The 19,703-nt window shown below is 46.7% G+C and overlaps 1 protein-coding gene across 1 annotated transcript in view; it reads right to left on the minus strand.

Moving 5' to 3' along the window:
• Window positions 1–421: 421 nt before the first annotated feature.
• Window positions 422–19,703, minus strand: part of tjap1 (tight junction associated protein 1 (peripheral)) — a 59,529-nt gene continuing 40,247 nt past the window's right edge. Inside the window, exons 7-10 of the mRNA XM_047029995.1 lie at window positions 16,283–16,349; window positions 11,611–11,718; window positions 10,875–10,958; window positions 422–6,351 (exon numbers count right to left, since the gene is read on the minus strand). Of these exons, the coding sequence (XP_046885951.1) occupies window positions 4,822–6,351; window positions 10,875–10,958; window positions 11,611–11,718; window positions 16,283–16,349 (1,789 nt within the window). The 3' untranslated portion in view covers window positions 422–4,821. The remainder of the gene's footprint in view (window positions 6,352–10,874; window positions 10,959–11,610; window positions 11,719–16,282; window positions 16,350–19,703) is intronic.

Genomic DNA, 19,703 nt, shown 5'->3' on the forward strand with positions numbered 1-19,703 from the left:
TAATGGTTCTTGATCAGCGAAAGGAATTAATTTCCTATGACAAGGCTTTATGAATCTATTTTAGCATGCGCGACGTGCATTTTCCATTTATTATTTTCTAAGAATGCTTTTACTTGAACATGACTCATGTTATTCACACATTAATGACGAGAGCAAAACACTTTACTAATTGGAGCTAATTTAGGTCACCATTATTATAAAAATCTATAAGTTCCAATTAGTTATAAGAGCTCCTTAATTAACACAGGCCCTCAGTGCCAGTCCTCTCACCTATAGGGGGCTGACTTGGGTAAGGCTAGTGCTCTAGTCATATAGGGCACTGAATGCTGGATGTAAAATTTAAATAAACAATTACTGAATGTTCCCTGAAAATAAATAACTCAATTGGGAACATTCAGCAGACCCCATGTAAACAAACTGCAAAGTTTAAAATATTTTATTTTCTTTAAAATATACATCAGTTACAAATTCAGAAAATAAAATTAGTACTGGTTTAACAGTCTTTTCTAGATTTTTTCTTTTAGAATGTTTTTTTGTTGTTGTTTTTTTTGTTTTATGTTTTTATAACAGTAAAGAAATAAAATCACATGGTACAGCTACATGACCATGGAAACTTACCTGCTTACATCAAAATCAATGGAAATCTACAAAGCCATGAAATAAGTGATACTGCATCAGGGGTGAAATGAATATGCAACCAAAGAAAATAACAGTGTTCACACATCTCAGTATGAGAGAATAATCAAACTGTCACTCCATGCAAGACTGGTAAACAGACTGTGAGCCCTGTGACAAATTAAGGGTAAAGTGAGTCAATAGTCACTGCTCCTGGGAACTTGACTTGAGGGACCTCAAAACTAAAAACATCCCATAGTAAAGTGTTCCATAGAATCAAGTGTCCAATTTAAATACCAACTTCCCCATTCCATTCCTAATGAAAAATAACATTATTTCATTGACAGGAAACTGCACCGTGGACACACATTAAAGTGCTGAAAGAAACATGTTGCTGAGAGCATTCATTTCAAACACTACAAAACAACATGGTGTTTAAGACTGGATGATTTAAAGCAATGGATGCCATGATGAGAGTCACTTAAATATATATTTCCTTGTGGGGCAGGACCTAGCTTTTTTATTTGAACAGAAATCCTTAAACGGTTGTTCTTGTATGTCAGAGCTCATCAATGGGCCTTTGAAAGTACATGTGACATACTAGTATAGCTGTTGGCATCAGAAGCACATGATCAGTGCATATCTGGTGTATGAGGATGCTGTTTCTAAATGTGTCAACAGTTATTTAATCAATTCTACAGTTGTTATTCTGCATCTACAGATCTTGAACATAAATCCAATCCTCAGAGTGCATGTATCATGTGTGCTTTCATCATTCTCAGAATACACAGTTTTGTGAAACAGCACTTCTGCCCCCGACTAAAGGGTCACAGAGAGATGATCATAAACATTGTGTTTATTTCTACACATCTGAAAGACTGACATCAAAATAAAACAAAATCCCCAGACCAAATTCCTCTCTGCTGGTGTGAAGCATCCTAGTAAGGTGACCTTGGATCAAAGAAGGGCCATGTCACACTGTGATGTGTTCAATTATATTCATGAAAGAGGAGTCATTAAAGTTGCAGGAGACCAGATGTAAGGGCCTATATTTAAACGCAGAGTACATTAGTGGGACCTGAATCTTCCCCCCCGTTGTCTTTTCACCACCCCTCCCATTTTCTTTTTTTATTTGCACGAAACCTTGTCTACAGCACATCTGATGAGCCCATGAAATATTAAAAATGTACATTACCACATTCCGGACCATGACAGACTATTCTCTCTCCTCACTCTTTCTGAAGTATTAGAAACCTATTTCTGAGGGTAATAAAACATGAATTATTTAGTCAAAGCCTGTTTCCACTGCTCCTATTAAGGGAGATTTCGAGGGAATATTTATACATAACGAACAAAACAATACAAACATTCTGAAAGTGGGGAAAAAAGAGAGAGAAGTTAAGGGTAGCAAGAGGGTGGCAGAGGTTGATTTTGAAGATTTGTGAGGCTAAAGGCCTTGGTTTCACCAACCTGTCCCTTCATCACATTGGAGGAAAAAAAATTATGAATTATTCAAATGGGAGAAGTGCAACAGAAAGCTTACCGCTGTACCAGCATCTGTCTGGGGACTGAATCGTACTCTGGAGGGAATGGAGCCCCCTTAACCATGGCCCCAGTATCAGGAGGGTGGCTACGTTACTTAATGTTGCCAATTTGCTGATATGTCAAGTACCTCACTCTTAGAAGTTTCATTTATAATTGGTGGCTAAGACTCTCTATGTGAAGAGAGGTAAAATAGACTAATTGGTATTGTTCTACGATGGTGTCCATGTTCCTGCACGTAAATACACTTGAAATGATGATATTACACTTTTGACCACTCTGACACTGTGTACACACCATAGTTGAATAACACTGTCTGCATGAGAGCTGGAGTGACATATCTAGCTGCTAGCACAGCTCTATTCTGAAGACCACAGCAGGGCACCTGCTCTCAGAAGCCAAGCCAATAGCACAGCAGGACTGGATCTGAATAACACTACACAACCAACCCCAAGTAAGGAAGGCCAAATGACGACCATGTCGGCAAACTGAAATGTGCTGCAGGCTTTTAGATCTGTAAAGCATGACTGGTAAATGCTACGTAGTGAATCAGTGAAGAACTGAATGGATAACTGACACTCCATACAGAATGAACAATGTTAGGTAGATTACAATGGAACAATGACAAACGACTGCTAGGTCCACTGAATATGTGGGACAAAAAGGAAACTTTACAAAACAACACAAGCAAATAATTGTCTGTCAGAAAAACATAATCTCTTGATGTAAAGTACAGTAGTGTGAAAGAAATGGAATCAAAAGTTAAATTAAATGTTGCATAAATCATGATTACATTCCAGATTACATTCAAACTGAGTTTGCAAGTCTGTGAACAGATGTGGTACTGGTTTCAAAGTATGACAGATGTGGGAACATGTCATTCAAACTGTTGTACAGTTGGCTGAACAGAGACAAAGAGTCACATAATAGAGTTTGCTTGGATTACGATGAGTTCAATTTGACGGTGTAAAAGTCTACACCTATCAAAATACTATCTTAGAGTATAGCTTGAAATAGGGTGATGGGGGGTTGCCACCACACTCATATCATACATACTTTCAGATACTCAGATGTTTTAGACATGACATTTACAGTTAGCATGCTAGCTCACAATGACACATTACATAGAGGAGTTGTGTAAAATGAGTTGAAAGGCATCTTCCAGGAGTTTTCTGGGGCTCAGCCCAGTGAATACTTCAAAAACATGTCCAAATCACTATTAGTTCACTATGTGTTATGCAAGCAGTGTGTCTTCCAAAAATACTGTCATCAGGTTAAGATCTTGCATTCAGTTGCCATGTGAACAAAGTGTTTGTTTCTTTCGCCAAATGGAAATACATAAACCCAAATTCATAATAACACTCCAGTAGTGAAATTAACCATAATTCAGACGCCAATATGAATTTCCTGGCCCATTTCAACCAATACGGAAATGAGATCGCACACATTATTATAATCGGAATACTGGGCTTTACTTGAACTGAATTGCTATCATTCTTTCCGTAATCATTTTAAAGACAGTCCGAAATAAATTACTAGATTTGTGTTTACCATGACAAAGAATTATCTTCTCAACAAAAACATTTTAAAACAATCAACTTGAAAACATATAATTAAGGAAAGAAAACAATAATCAAACATCATTACAATGGTTATTTTATACAATTTCGACAAAACTAGACAGGATATCAATGGTGACATTCTGTGGATTGATTGACCACAACCTGGTCAGTGTGTTTATGACAATCACAGTAGAGAGCCTGGAGGCTGCTGGACTAACTGGTAACCTTCAGAGGAAGGTTACACTGTCCTGTATGTTTCGGAGATCACAAAAGGGGACTAGTGCTCCTCACTCATACAGAGAGGAATAGGCACTGGGGGGGGGGGGGGGGGGGGGGGGGGGGGGGGGGGGGTCTGTGTGTGTGTGAAGGGCGGTGGGGACTTGAGTGCTTGCCACTCTCAGATGTGATTTTAGATGCCTGTATTCCATATTACTTGTCGGAAGTGATGGGGGGGGGGGGGGGGGAGGGAGGAGTAGGCCAAAGAATAAACATAAAAAGCAACGAAAGAAACACCATCTATTCAGTTTTTTTCTCCAGGTTCGGCACTAACCACTGTCTCCAAGCACTGAGTTTAAACAATGCAGCTCTATCAGTCATTTCCATAAGAGAGATACTGGCTGGGCGTTTAAACACACACACACAAAGAAAACAACAAGGTATGGCTATATCCTGCAGTCCCCACCTCTGTTGTGAAACCGTCTGCAGCGGGGTAGAGCGGGAGTGTAAAGGAACGACCTTTCATTCAGTGACTTCATAGCTCCGGAGGGCCTTGGAAGTTCTAATCGGTTACTACAGACTGTTTCACGTCACAGCTCACACGGTTAAGAGAGGTAAACAACTCTTTGAACAATGTCAAACTTGGAGCCAGGACTTACATCCAGACAGACCAGGTAATAGAGCAAGTTCCTGGACAGTGTCAGCACAGAGACTCTAGAAGTCCGGAGGTTCTTTTTCCTGACCCAGCCAGTCAGATACAGCAGCACAAAGAGGCTCCAGGACTGCATATAGTTACGCTGGTCCAATCATCTTAAGACATCCATAGTGAAAGGTGGAGCGGAGTCCATCACCACTGGAGATGACAGAAGGGAGTTCCCTTGCTGTGTCAGTCTAGCAGGTTGCCATGCTCCTGGGCTCTGGTCAAGCTGTCCTTGCGGTGGAGGTGGTGCACCCCCATCCTCTTGGGGCTCTTCAGGGGTCTTCCGGAGGCGTGGGCGTTGGCGGCGAGAGGCAGGGGGTCGGAGTAGTCCTCCAGGCCGGCTGCGACCCGAGGGGCAAGCACGGGAAAGTCCTGAGGCACGATGTCCCTCTCCTCGGCTGAGCTACCCGCCGAGCGCGTTTCCCCCGCAAACTCTTTCCTCTTGCTCTCTGCCGGGCTGGCGCCGCCCATGGTGATGGCCGTGTCGCCGCTGGCGTCGTCCTCGTGGTCCAGCGGGTCCAGGGGGTCCAGCGGGTCCAGGGTCATCAGCAGCTGCTCGCTCTCCTCCTGGGAGAAGTCGGCTCCATACTGCCCTCTCCTGGTGCGCAGCTCGGCCATGCTGCTGGTGTCCGTGTCCAGGCTGGACTCCCGGCTGGCCGTCCAGCTCCGCGTCGACGAGCCCTCCTCGCCATCCGAGTAGGCCCCCCGCATCGCCCCGCGGTCGGACCCTCCGCCGGTGGACGTGGCGGTCCGGGTCCTCTGGAGGTCCTTGACCGTCTCGCTGCTGAAGGACGTGCGGTTGACCAGCGTGCCCTCGGAGGCGGGCGCCATCTTTTCCACGAACATCCGCTGCCAGTTGGCCATCAGGTCCTCCTCCGAGCTACCCGAGCTGGCGAAGGCGCTGGGAGGCTGCGGGGGACTGCTGAAGGGGCTGGACTGACTGGAGAGGGGCTCCACCATGTCCGGCTGCGAGGGCGTGGGCCCGCGTTCTCCCCGCTGCCCTCCGCCGCCCCCGGAGGAGGAGGAGGCGCCGGAGCGCCAGCCGCTGTCGGACACAGCGGGGCTGTTGGGCACGGTGCGCAGGCGCTCCACAGCCTCCTCATCGTTCTGCACCAGGCTGAGGGAGATGGCCTGCCGCGTGGCGTAGGTGCAGTTGGGCAGCGGGCTGTTTTTAGGGATCTTCACCTTGTCGTCGGACGAGAACTCGATGACCTTGCGCCCCGGGTACAGCGGGTGGGGTGGAGGAGGGGCAGGGTACGGGTTGAGCTTTTCAAAGGAGGGCGCCGCCCCCTCTTCTCCCGATTGGCCGTCCAGGCTGCTCTGGCTGCGGCACACGCCGTTCTGCTGGAGGAGGTTCTGGCTGCCGGCGCTGCCGCTCTGGGAGGGGCCTCGGCTGTGGGCGGGGCAGCCGTTCTCCCGCCCCCCTCCTCCTCCTCCTCCCCCGCCGCCCTCGGCCTGAGGGCCCGTCATGTCCACGTGCACAAACACGTCCTCCGCCACCGGTCTGCCGGCGCTGCTGCTGGACTGGGCCGAGTTCAGCACCAGGGGCTCGGGCTTCTCCAGGACGCGAGCAATGACCGAGGTGGGCACCACGTCCGCTGGGGTCAGGCTCAGGGAGTCGGGGTCCTGGCTCTGGGCTCCCTGGGGGCCCGGGCTCCTCTCAGGCAGGTTGCTCTTCATGTGCTTGTTCACCATGTCCTGCAGCTCGTACGGCAGCTAGAGACAGACACACACACACACACAAAGACAAAGCATGACAGGCTTTCACAGGCCAAGACACTCAAGTCAGTGATGAACTTGAACAGCATGTTACTTAGTAACGACATTAGCTCTCGCCCATCACCGTCTTCCGTATTCTCCCCGCGAAGAGCGATGACTTTAAAAACGAGCGTCTCGCCTGGCGATGACAAATCTTCTTCGACTCGCTAGGCTTTTTAACAGCGCGTACATTCACTTAAAAGAGCTCTCTCTGGGAGTGTTGAGATGATCATGTCAGACTCAATAACAACAAACTTCCCCTTAATAACCAAGCAGAGAAGAATTCCATCATCTCTCTTCATCCCCTCTATGCTGGGGCACTGCGCTCCACTCCAGTGGACAACAAACAGGTTCTTAAAGGGAGTGGGTGTTCTCCCACCGTTATCAGGTTATTCTAACACCTTTTTCTAATCATCACAGGTTCTCCCTATTCCTAAATTTAGGGCTTCCGTCAGTCTGACTATATGGCTCGAATCACACTATACGCCTGATTCAACTGATGTTGAGCCTGCACATTTGTTAATGATGTCCATGTAACGGGAGGGTTCAGAGTGTCCCTGGAGCCAGGACCAATAGGTGCCTGTCATGGACAGCCCTTCTTCTCTAATAGCCCATGTCACTAACAGATAGAGGCTGCCAGGTCAGACACCCCACTGATAGGAGATGAGAATGGACGAGGAGAGAAGGGTCCCATCTCCCAGGGCCAGTCTGAAAGAACACTCTCTCCACCTCAATCAGCTGTGTGATGGGGACACTTGTCACCTTGCTACCTTTTCTGTCTGGGGGCACCGAATGTCATCCTTATCCGGCGCGCGGGAAACACACCACGTTGAGAGAAAGAAGAAGAAGAAAAAAAAAGAGGCTCACCTCCAATGAGATGACAACTGAAGTATGGCGAGAAAGAAAGAGAAAGGAAGAGAGAGGAAGGGGAAAAATGGCAGGCGTCTAAAAGAGGCCCTTCTCCTGTGTCGCTGCGACATCCCCATCGGTTGAGGTCGGGCGGAGGCCAAGCTGATGGGAGAATGTATTGATTTGTGGAAAATGGACAAGAAGCAATCCCACATCCCTTGCTGCCCGATGAAATAACGATCTCCTGAACAATTGGCCGCTGACGCTACTACTGCCCTGCTCGGTGCATTGCTGCACGATCAATGCCAGGGCAGCACCCACGGGCGGGAGTGCCAGGGTGACTCCCGCACTGCCCTCCTGGACAGTATTCAGGCCTTGCGTGGCATACTAGCGACATCTGCCATCCAATTTGCCCGTCACGGAACAACTTAGAGCGCTAAACTCGTCACATGCTGCCGACAAGCATGACTCGGCTTTCTGCATCCACGACTAAGTACACACACGGCGGGGGGAGAGGGGGGGTTAGTACACACGGCGGGGGGGGAGGGGGGGTTAGTACACACGGCGGGGGGGGGGGGGGGGGGTTAGTACCCACACGGCAGGAGGGGGGGGACACCGACAGCACTGCTCCACACGACTCTCCCTTGAACATCTCCAGACTGAGCCGGAGTGTCTCTCATTCTTCCCTGATCTGAAGCTTTGTCCTCCTCTGTTCAACACTGACTCAATTGTTGGACCCACAGACAATCACAGGAATGCAAATCTACCCCGATCCATTCACAGCCACGGTCACGGTCATTTCCATGCTATTGTGGAAACTGCAGCCTCCGTGCAATTTCACCCAATTAGCATAAATGTAACAATGAAGGGACAGATGGGCTCAACTGGATATATACTGTACTTGGTATAATGTCCTGGAGACAAAAGCACAGAGCTTTGTCATAGAACAATCCCATGTGCAGCAGTGGGAATTGGTGCTGGCGGTGCCACTACACTTCAGTGATTAGAGCGTCCTATGGACTGGCTCCAGGGATGGAAGACTCCTGCTATGCTGGATAATTGCCTTGTGTTTCCCGAGGCAATCTCCAGACTCCATCAAATCTCCCACAGATGGCTCCCGCCTCACAAGATCACCGTGGCGACATTTGTATACACCAGCGCGTCTCCGGACCCCTTCCCTGCACAGACTCGTCTGGACACCTGCCTGTCCTGCCATGCTGTGTACTTCTACGTGTGTTCTCCTGTGTGTTTTCCTGCGTGTTCTCCTGTGTGTGTTCTCCTGTGTGTGTTTTCCTGCATGTGTGCCTGATGCACAGCCTCAGCCTCCCTTATCCAGCCATACTGCCAGCCATTTATTCCCAGGGGGTCTCGTAACCATGGTTATACTTGTATCTCTTTGGTCTGAGCTTTGGTCTGAGTCTGAGGCATGTCTCCTTTCCTCTCTCTCTCGCTCTGCTCTCTCTCTCTCTCTCTCTCTCTCTGCTGTCTCTCTCTCTGCGCTCTCTCTCTCTGCTGTCTCTCTCTCTCTGCGCTCTCTCTCTATCTGCTCTCTCTCTCTCTCTGCTGTCTCTCTCTCTGCTGTCTCTCTCTCTCTGCGCTCTCTCTCTCTGCGCTCTCTCTCTATCTGCTCTCTCTCTATCTGCTCTCTCTCTCTCTCTCTGCTGTCTCTCTCTCTCTGAGCTCTCTCTCTCTGCGCTCTCTCTCTATCTGCTCTCTCTCTCTCTCTGCTGTCTCTCTCTCTCTGCGCTCTCTCTCTCTGCGCTCTCTCTCTGCTCTCTTTTTCTTGTTTCTCTCTTCCACAGCCGTTTTCAAGAGGGGAAAATGAAGGTCCATGTCGCCCAGTGTTTTGATTTTCACAATTGTTTTCCTAATGTCTGGCATTGAACATGCAAACCCACCTTTGTGTCTGAAATTGGGGATCTGCTACAAATTGGGCTTCTTATTTCTGAGCACACAACAGACATTTTTATATCCACCAAACTCCAGACACTGGTCGGCATCATTTTAGGTCTGCCCGAATTTGTCAAATCTATCGATATCAATACAGTACGTGCAAAAATCGATTACATTTGCGCATGTGAAAAAGCACTTCACTAAGTGACCAAGGTTTAAAATCCCTACAGTAACAAAATGTCCCTTGAACCCATCTACTAATGGCACACCTAAGCCTTAACCACTTCACTGAGAGCTCAATGAGCAGGTGAACCATGGAACAACAGGGTGAGTGAGGACAAACTGGTGGTAGATTATCCATTACAACAGAGAAGGCAGGAATGCCGAGTTTCACTAAAGGCACACACAGTCCAGAATGATGGCGGGTGGACTGGGAGATTATTCAGCTCGGATCAATTATACACCACCACCACCACCCCCCCTAAAAATAGCCTAACTTCCTGTCACTCAGGGCCTTGGCAGCGACAAACTGCAGCGTTGTTGCCTGTAATAGTCCCCAAGGGACCTGGGCACAGGGGGGTAAGACAAACTTGTCATCTCACACACAAACAAACAGAAGGAGACAGGGGGAGTAGAGCAAGCACAGTAGCCATTTGGATGAATGGACTGTCAAGACCCAGTGGTGTTCCAACAAGTTACCCAAAACGGGTCGCTTAGTCCCCATGGGTCTTCTACTGTAAAGGGTGGACAGACTAGGAGAAAATATGGCCATGGTACCATTGAGACTTATGTAAAAGACGATTTGGTCAGATGGCCAAGGATTAGGACAAGACACCTTGAGAACAATGCATGGCCTCCACCAATAACAACATAAACCTTGGTAAACACTCACATTAGGATCTGTTTATTCATCACTCAATAAGAGAATTTGGTAACTGTGTTATGACGGGCCTTTTGTAATCTAAAGGGCCCTACAGCATAACTATGTACAGTGTATCCAGACACTAGTTAAGTACTCAAACATTCTGTGATTACACATCTGTTTATTGCCAGCGCGATGCTTCTTTAAACGTGATGACATAAAGTAATTAACATATGGCACATGGCTCAATGTTTTAATGTTGCCTTAAGGGGGTGGATTACGAACCTTAATAGATTTAGATAGACAGCATTCAAACAAGCATTTTGAGATTCAATCATTTTACAGGCTTCAAGTTCTTTCAAACTGAGGTAATTGGTTGATTACCGGGGGGGGGTCACTGGTTTAAGGCCAGACGGGCATGAAGATTGGCAAGTTGTCAATACCAGGCCCAGAATGGCATAGTCCTTCTGAGGGTTCCATAAAACATAGTGGCAAATCTGCCACTGTGCATGCACTCATGCACGGACGTCGAGCCTTCCCACCAAGCCTTCCATTCAACCTGCTCTTTTCATCCTCTCTTTCTATTCTCTTTTTTTCTCGTTTGGCCTAGCTGTCTCTCCGACTCCAGTCGGGAAAGAAAAGCGGAGCGCTCCATGGCCTTTCAAAAAGTCACCCGGACGACCGCCCCCTCTCTCTCTCTCTCTCTCTCTCTGTCTCTCTCTCTTTCTCTCCCCATCGTCCAGGAGTGTCACTGTGGATTGCAAAAAGCATTCAAGCTCCAAAAGGTGCCACCCTCAGAAGGGAGCCTTATTTTTGATGGGAGCTTCGATATCCATCCCCCCTCTTCAGCAATAGGCAGGAGCAGAGTTATACTTACGTCCGCAAACTTGTGGTTCCTGAAATGGGATTTATTGCACTTTAGCAGCTGTACAGCCAAATTGCAATCTTGACGGTAGCGTTCCTATGAGAGAAATAGAGAGAGATATAGATATATATATATATATATATATATATAAGGAGAGCGATATAGAGAGACATATAAATAGATAAAGATATAGAGAGAGATAGAGAGATAGAGAGAACGGAGGGAGGAAGGAAGGAAGGAAGGAAGGCAGGTAGGTAGGTAGGTAGGGGGGGGAAAGAGGGAGAGAAAGGGAAACAGGTGTTAAATAGAAGTGCAATCAGACAGAATACTTAGTCACTTGAACAAAAAAGCTACAGGAATATGTAATCAAAAATGACGTCACAAATACTAGGGTTGTCTGTCACCTTTTAATGCACTTTTTGTCAAAATGACAAAAAGTGAGTTTAGAATATTCATTTAAAACGCTTACCCCAGATAAAAAAACTAACATTGGGAGAACAAAGCAAGTACTCCAACATATTCATGTACTCACCTTTAATAACTAACCCTGATTATTAAGTGTAAATCCAGTGCACTTGAAATGAGTAATCTCTCATTTCCCTATAACCTTGTCATCATCCTTATAAGTGTTACCTTGGATTCAAACTTGGCACAGGCCACACACATACTTAGACACAGCTGTTCAAATAGTCTACGTAAATTCACTGACTCAAGGGTCTTAATTTAGACACCCTGGAATTACACCCACATTGAGCTCCTCCAGCTTGTCTATGGTGTTCTTAGCATCCAGGAGTTTATTGGTGAGCTCGACTATTTCCTGGTCCATGGTCTTCTTGTCCCTCTCCACTTTCCGTAGCTGAAGAGGAGGGCGAGAAAACACAGCATTAGAGATCAGGTCAAGTTCAAACGAAGCCTGGCTGTTGAACTGAGTGAAATTGAATGAACAAGGCTAAAACATTTAGACAACCAGTCGGCTGAATCTGGAGCAGGGGCTACGTTCAGAGTAGGTTGACCCCCAGCCTGTGTGATAGTACATTGGCCGGCGGAGGCTAAAGCTCTCCCATGTTTAAGTAAGTGCAGTGGGAGTCATTTCCTCATTGATTGGAGCTAAAGCCCATCTCTTCCCTCATCCTCTCTCCCAGCTGACACAGCACAGGGGCTGGGAGCCTGCTGAAGCTACGGCTGGCTATCGGCTGTCCGCTGCGCTCAGCAGTGTGGTTAGAGAGAAACTAAAACAGTACAAGCGCAGGAAATGTCCTACATGAACCGATCGATAGCGCATTATGAAGTGACAAAGTAGAAGCTCAGAAGTCTCTGGATCTCAGTCTGCTAAACCCCTCTCGTGATGAGGTTTCTCTTTCTTGCTCCCTCTGGTTCTCTCTCTCTCGTATGCAGTCTTGTTTGAAGATGAAAACAAATGCATGTCGTATGTAAGGACCAGGAAATTGAGAATGGTTTGTGAAGCCATTTCTCCACAGGGTTTACCTCAGGTCTTCAGTAGGCTCAGTGAGTTTTATTTCAGTAATGGTGGCATCAAGTCCACAAAATATTTACGTGAACCTCTTGCAAAGTTTCAATCGGATGAAAAACCATATCTAAAGACAAGAAAAACAAATGTTGGTTTCCTCTTGGCTAAAGAACGCTCTCTCTAAGAAAATAATCCCCAAACCTCAGACCTGGTGAAATACCAAACTAATTAAAAGCGCAGGGTAGATCCAGATGCTGCGGTGTGTGTGTGTGTGTGATAAAATCAGTGAATGAATATTCACTATTCACCACAGACTATCATCTCCCTCAGCTCATGACAGACTCCAGTGAGACATGTGACAGAAACAGACCTGTACAGATCCCCTGGGCCCCACCAGCCACTAGGGACGGGAATCTGACAGCCTGTCTACACAGCCGCCTTTGCTGAACTATGCAAATGATCACTACTACCGCATGTATAGCAACACTTCAAAAAATCCCCTCACTCCTATGAGTTACTAATGGAGCCCATCGTGGCGTTTAAACATGAAACGTCAGTTTTAACTGAAAACCGCCAGGCAGCGAGAAGCCAGGTGTCAGTGGTCCCAATCGCTCGCCTTGCTTAAACCCTTAACTAGCTTGGCTAGACCTGTTGTTAGTTTCCTCCAGGATCACAATGACTCTTATTGAGTGACTTGTTGCTCTTGTAGGTTAGTTATAACCAAGTTAAGTCTTGTACTCGCTGTGAAATATTTTACTATTGATTGTTCTTCTACAGGTACAGTCCTGCACTTTCTTGTGGTTCATGTTGTTTTAATTTGTAACTGGTATAACTGCATGCTCTTATGGGTCTTCCCTTTTGGCACTTGTTTAGTTTTTTCACAATGTATGCTTCATGTTTTGGCTGCTTGCAATGTTTGGGACTACCTCGTTGTTGTGATCAGTGACCTATGCTCTTTCGTAAAGCTCTCTCTTGGAAGTCGCTTTGGATAAAAGCGTCTGCTAAATGCATAAATGTAAATGTAACTAGCATGGATAGGATTGAAACAAATCGAATAATTAAAATCCCCTCTCTCGGAAGCAAGAGAGGGAGAAGAGTAGGGCTGCCTCTCAAGCACCACATCACACTAGGTGAATAGGAGGCATGAGAGCTGCATCCTGTCTGTGGGGATTTGAAGACAAAATGAAACGAGAAACAGAGAAGAGACAAGAGGAATATAGAAAGAGGAAAAGAGAGAGAAAGAAAGAGGACAGAGTGAAAGAGAGCGAAAGACTGAGATCCAGAACGTTCTTCCTCCTTTATTGCTGGCCACATCAATAATGGAGCAATCATCTGGTTCCAGCTTTACTGGAGAGATGGGTGAGGAGAAGTGAAATGTGCTAGACAAGCGAGAAAAAAAAAAAGAAAGAAAGCTGGATGCCTTCATTTCGATGCCCAGTCACAGCTGAACTGCGCAAAGCCAGCACCGTAAAACACCGTTGTTATCCCTGGAGCATTGGCACTGTGCATAACGAGCCAATAGCTGACTAAGAAAACAGACACAGAAGACAAACAAACCAGAAGGAAGTGTGGGGCGCCACCTCAACATTGGAGTCTGGAAGTATTTGAGTCACGGGCACGTCTACAGGGACACAACCCACCTGAGTATCCTCATGCTTACAACCAACCACCACACACATGCACTGAGCTAGCATAGCAAGCAGGACAGAGCTACATTGGAGGTTCTGACTACACATTTAGACAGCTTGCCGGGACCAAACAGGAGAGGATGAAGAGGCCCCTGATATCAGAGGCTGGGCACGCAGAGCAGGGTAACAACAACAACAGTTAAAAATGCTGTAAAGGGGGAGGGGGGGGAGGCGGAGAAAGAAGGGAGAGGGAAGAAAAAAAGAAGAATGAGGACGCAACTGCGTAGACCCAAGTTTGACTGATAGCAGCCTGATGATGATGAGACAGCCCGTCACGAAGCAGCATGTGTGGGGGAGGGGGTTGGGGGAGGTGGGGGTGGGCGGAGGAGGAGAGGGGTGTGAGAGAAAAGAAAAAGAGATGGAGAGAAAGAGAGACAAATGGTGAGAGACAACAGTAACAACAACAGCACAATGCAGAACATAACATTTTGAAACATTTATTTGCTGTTCAAACGGACTTTGTTGGAGCTACCAGACAGCTAGTCGCTACTCTGGCAGGTGCGAGAAACACCCTCAAAAATAGTTTGAAATATTGGTGACATTTCTCTTTGTGTGTGAATGGGGGGTGGGCTCTTATTTCATTGCATCAAAAACCCCTCTCCCCTGTAGAGAGTGTGGACAGCTGAGCTGCCATCTGCATTTAATATGGGTAACAGCCATTTCACAGTTTCTAAAGACGATTTGTAAAATCAATTACTTTCAGCTTCAACACCAATGGAATAGCTTTATTTGAGAGATATGGACGCTTGAACAAAATATTAAAGGGAGCTCAAACTCGCATTCAAATGTTCTATGACTAGTGCAATGAATAGGGCATCGTGTGAATCGTTTTCTTTCCCAAGGTGACAGGGGACATGGACTGGTGGACGCTGTCGTTTTATTTAGGAGAATAATCCTTCTGCTAAGTGAGGAGACGACCACATCAGCTAAACCAAGGTACGGGGGAATGGCCCAGCAAAGGCCACCTGTTCTATCTGGGATTCCCAAACCTCCCAGAGGGAGGTCTCTCTTTAGTCCACCCTGTATACCTACACAGCCTCTAATATCTGGGGCTTTGGCTTAAGATAAACCTCGTGACATGGAAAAAAGGATTTAACAACATGCATGTTTGTACATGATTTTCATTGTGTACAATAAAATGAAACTATTATGAAAGGTTCTAGCTGTGGTTGGCTGACGCCTGAGGAAAGGGGAGAGGCTAACTCGTTTTGCCCAATTGTCTGCCACCCCCACAGTTGGCAATGATTGGGGAGGGTTTGACTTTGAAGCAGCCACAGCCCCACGCCACAGCCAGCAGCAGTACTGTTTGAGTACTGTTTGCAAAAGCATCTTAAAATTCAGTTAATCTCCATCTTCATGGGGAATCGATACTGGTCAAGGGGGCAGGTCCGCTTTGACGGAGTGAGATTGGATTGTAGCGTAGGGGAACACCGAACGTACTTGTGTGCGCACACACACACAGATGCACGCCCACATACCAGCACACAGAAAATGTGCATTAGAGAGTCATGAAACACACAACAGTGGTGCAGGAACCGAGCACACCACACACACGTTAGCTTGGCATGCTACCAGGTGGGGGTGGGTGGGGGGGGGGGGGAGTGGGCGGGGGAGTGGGATACACCAGCACAGAGCTGTGGACCTTTCAATCTCTCTCTCTCTCTGTCCCAGAGGGGTTAGCAGAAACATGGGTGATGGAGTGATTTGGCCTTTCACCGAAGTCTATTCCTCTCCGAGCTGATCCCCGACAGCGCTCGGGAACACCCCAGCCTCTCCAGTTGAGATCCTGCTGTATAATTGGATGACGGGCATGGCATCATGGTATAATGAGGGTAGGGGTAGGGGCCATTGCTCTTGCTGGGAGGTACATTTATAAGTGTAGAAAGGCCCCACACTGCAGCAGACAAGAGCCTCCTCTGTCCACACACTGCATCACAACTCTGGTACCCTGACGCAACCGAGAAAACATTCTGTCTCAATTGAAAGCAATTGGACACCATGACAGTCTGAGACTGTTATGATGCTGCAGCTGTTAGACAGGCCCGGCAAAGGTCAAGAGGAAAACTATTTATTTGAGAAATGGAATCCAATCTGAAAAATGACTTTCTTTCCCCCCGAAAGAAATAGTCAAAGCAATTTAAGTTAAAATTCAGTTAGCAGACAATGGATATGTATATAGAAGACACAAGCAGACGCCATGTTGACAGACGGTTGGGTGGAAGGTGAGAAGTGAATGGTTTCGAGTTAAGAGTTCAAAAGCTTACCAGGGCATGTAGCTTCTCCTCCAGGTCCTGGTTGGCTCTCTGTGACGCAGTGTAGCTGTTCTGGAGTCTGTGGATGAGAGCAGCATGGGGAAAATCCTTATTAAAGTGCTTCCCAGCCAAACACACCCAGTGTAATAAACCACGGAAGTGAACCCCCCCCCCCCCCCCAGCCCCCCTTTGACCACTTTTCCATCTCCGCCATCTCTCGGCGCAATCACATTCCATCAAAGTTCCGATTATCCCTCTGGTTTCTCATGTGCATCTTGGCTAGCGCTGCTTGTCATACGGGTGAAAAAACAGGCCATGAAGGGAAAGTTACAGCTCTAATCAGGCACCACGTTATGAGCACTTTCGGGACGTAAAGGCACACACGCTTGTTCTTTCGGCAGGCTCATCTCAGCAGATGCATTTTCCTCCCTCACGTTGTCCTTTCAGCAGCAGAGCTGTATGAACCCTCTAGGAGTGACTAATGAAGCTCGGTGCTGTTTCTCAACAGGTCAGACATTTGGCACAAATTACAAGTGATGCCAAAAAAAGGGTGGGGGTGGGGGTAGCAGAGAGAAAAAGCCAAGAGACTGTGGAATTGAACCCATTTTCAATATGGCCAATAGCAATTATTTTCTCCCTCCTGTACACCTAAATTGGCTGGATAAATTAGCTGTTCTAAAGGGACGGTTGTGGATTTCTCGAAAATTCAATCACGAAGAGACGTTTCAAAAGGATGAAAGTGGCAACGTGCAGATTTCTGGACAAGTTGGGGGGTGGGGGGGAATTAGAGAAGAAAGAGATCAAGTTAAAGCAGAAGCAAGCAGGAGAGAGAGCGTGTGCAAGAGAGAGCACCCGAGAGAGAGAGAGAGAGAGAGAGAGAGAGAGAGAGAGAGAGAGAGAGAGAGAGAGAGAGAGAGAGAGAGCGCCCGAGAGGGAGAGAGAGCGAGCGAGCGCCCGAGAGAGAAAGCGAGAGCGAAAGAGAATGATTATTAGCCTCAATCATTATCATCCCCTGTCCCTCTCACAATGTGATAATGGGCTGTAATCAGGACCTGGGAACGGCTGAGTTTCATCTGGGATTTTGAAAGCTGAACATTTGAATGTAAGATGTCAAATTGATACTACATCCTGTGCACTTTAAACACGTATCCTTTCCTATGACACTTCAGAGCACAAGAAAAGGACCAAAGAATGGCACACTGGGACATGCAGGACAAACTGCAAATCTGAATCTCTCTCTGTGTCCATTGAAACTCACTGTGCTTTTGTGAAGCTCTTCCCTTAGATGGCCTCATTACAAAGACCCGAGAGCACACCATTGAAGACTTACCGAAAAATCCCCAACCTCCTATCCAACAGAGGTGTAAAAGATCAGCTCTGAGGATTGACCGAGCCCATCTTCCATTCAGAGAGGATTACAAGAGCAGGGGACAGCCTGGCCTTGTCATGTATCTCACTACACACCATCACAAGCTGCTGGTGTCTTCTCATCTCTCCTGCTCTGCTGAGCTAAAGCGTGTGTGTGTTTGTGTGTGTGTGTGTGTGTGTATGCGTGTTTATGTTTGTGTGTTAAAAAAAAAAGCATGAGGCCGTGAGTGTGTTTGTGTGTTGTCGTGTCAAAGAGAATGAGAGACTGTGTTTGTGTGTGTGCATCCAGGCCCTTCCGTCTGACCATACTGAATGCAACATGTTATAATAACCACAGCCTGGGGCCAACAGGCCAATTGATTGATTATACCGATCGAACAATATTACACACAGAACACGCACTGGTCTAACCTTGCCCCGATTCCAACCCCTATGACTGTAAATAGCCAATCTCTTTCTCTAGCCGCTGGACATCTAAATGGAACTCCTCCAAACAAACTATGTGCACAAGTTCCTAAAGCAGGCCTCGCACCCATAAGCACAGCCACTATTCAAACTGTCAGTCAGACTCATTCCGTCACTGGTAATCAAAAACTCTTTACTGCAGTCGATTTTACCTCTATTCGTCCCAATAAAAAAAGAATAAACTCATTTTAAGTATAAACCACAGTGATTCCCGCTGAGACGTCGGAAGACAGAATGAGAAAAACAAAGGCAGAGAGGAAGATTCATGTAACTTAAAGCTAATGGAACGCTAAATGTGCAAAACAATTGCCATCACTTGACTATGCAGTAAAAAAAAGAAAATCGGAATTGTTTTGCAGCCGCATACAAATGAAATCAAAGTTCTGAGAGAGGGAAAGGGAGGGAGAAAGAGAGAGAGCGTGAGAGAGTGAGAGACACTGACTGAACGAGGGGGTAGCTCTTGGGATGCAGTAAACTAAATAAATGTACAAATAAATAAATAAAAGGCAAACATAATTACTCTGTTGGCCTTTTTCATTCCCAAGCCTGCTCAAATGTAGACACACTGCCTGAACTGCTAAAGAATCTGTTTAACTGTGTGCTGGGCCATAATCAGCGAGGACACAAGAGTGGGCTATAGTCATTAGCCCAGAGTAATCCAATCGAATCATTCTCTTTTCTGACTCTGTATTGGGTCATGTGATGTGCCTATGGGAGACCCAGAGGAGCAGAGCAAACATACAGCACATCTAACAGAACGTCTCTGTATTTATGAAGGAAATGGTCAACTGCAGTAATTGAAACTGTTTTCCTGTGCAGAGCACAGACCTTGAGACTGGAGATAAACGGGCATGATTGCTTTTCAACTCCACACCCATTTGAACCAACCATTCACCAGATGCTTCCTTCAAAACTTACTGCTATACACATATTATCGCACAATATGCCCAAGGGCAAAACAAACATTTTCTATAAATATGGACAGTCTACACCCAATTTGCTTTTGCCACATGCACATATACATACAAGACAATGTGTGTGGGTGGGGGGGGGGGGGCACCATATTAAATGTTAAGTCAGACTCACAGGTTACGTTCGCATACCATGTAGGCTGAGGCCTTACTGCAGCGGGCTGAGTGCAAATGTGGCCAAGGCCAATCTTGCTGCATGTCATCCCCTGCCTCTCCCCTACATTTCCTGTCTCTCTCTACAGTCATTACAAACATAATGGGAGGCAGAAATCCCCCCCACCCCCCCCCCAATAAAAACAAAAAAAAACAAAGAGGGCACACTTGATAAGAAGTTAGCATTAACTGGATTTGTGTAGGGTTAGCAAGCTGTCTCACACACACACACTGAATTAGGGGTTAGGGTTTGGGCGTAGATGATACTAGGAGTATACTAGGACTATACTCCTGAACAGGTAGGTGTGTGGGGGGGGTGTGGGGTGGTGGTTGTAGTGCTACTGTGGGTTCAGATGAACAGCTTGCTTCCTCCTACCTGTCTGCACACTGGCAATACTGGCAGAGTGGGGGGCCTCATTCATCATTACCATGTCGCTTCATAATTACATTAGCTCCCAATCTCATTAACGAGACTC

Source organism: Hypomesus transpacificus, chromosome 11 (genome assembly GCF_021917145.1).
Source record: "Hypomesus transpacificus isolate Combined female chromosome 11, fHypTra1, whole genome shotgun sequence".
NCBI classification, from domain to species: Eukaryota; Metazoa; Chordata; class Actinopteri; order Osmeriformes; family Osmeridae; genus Hypomesus; species Hypomesus transpacificus.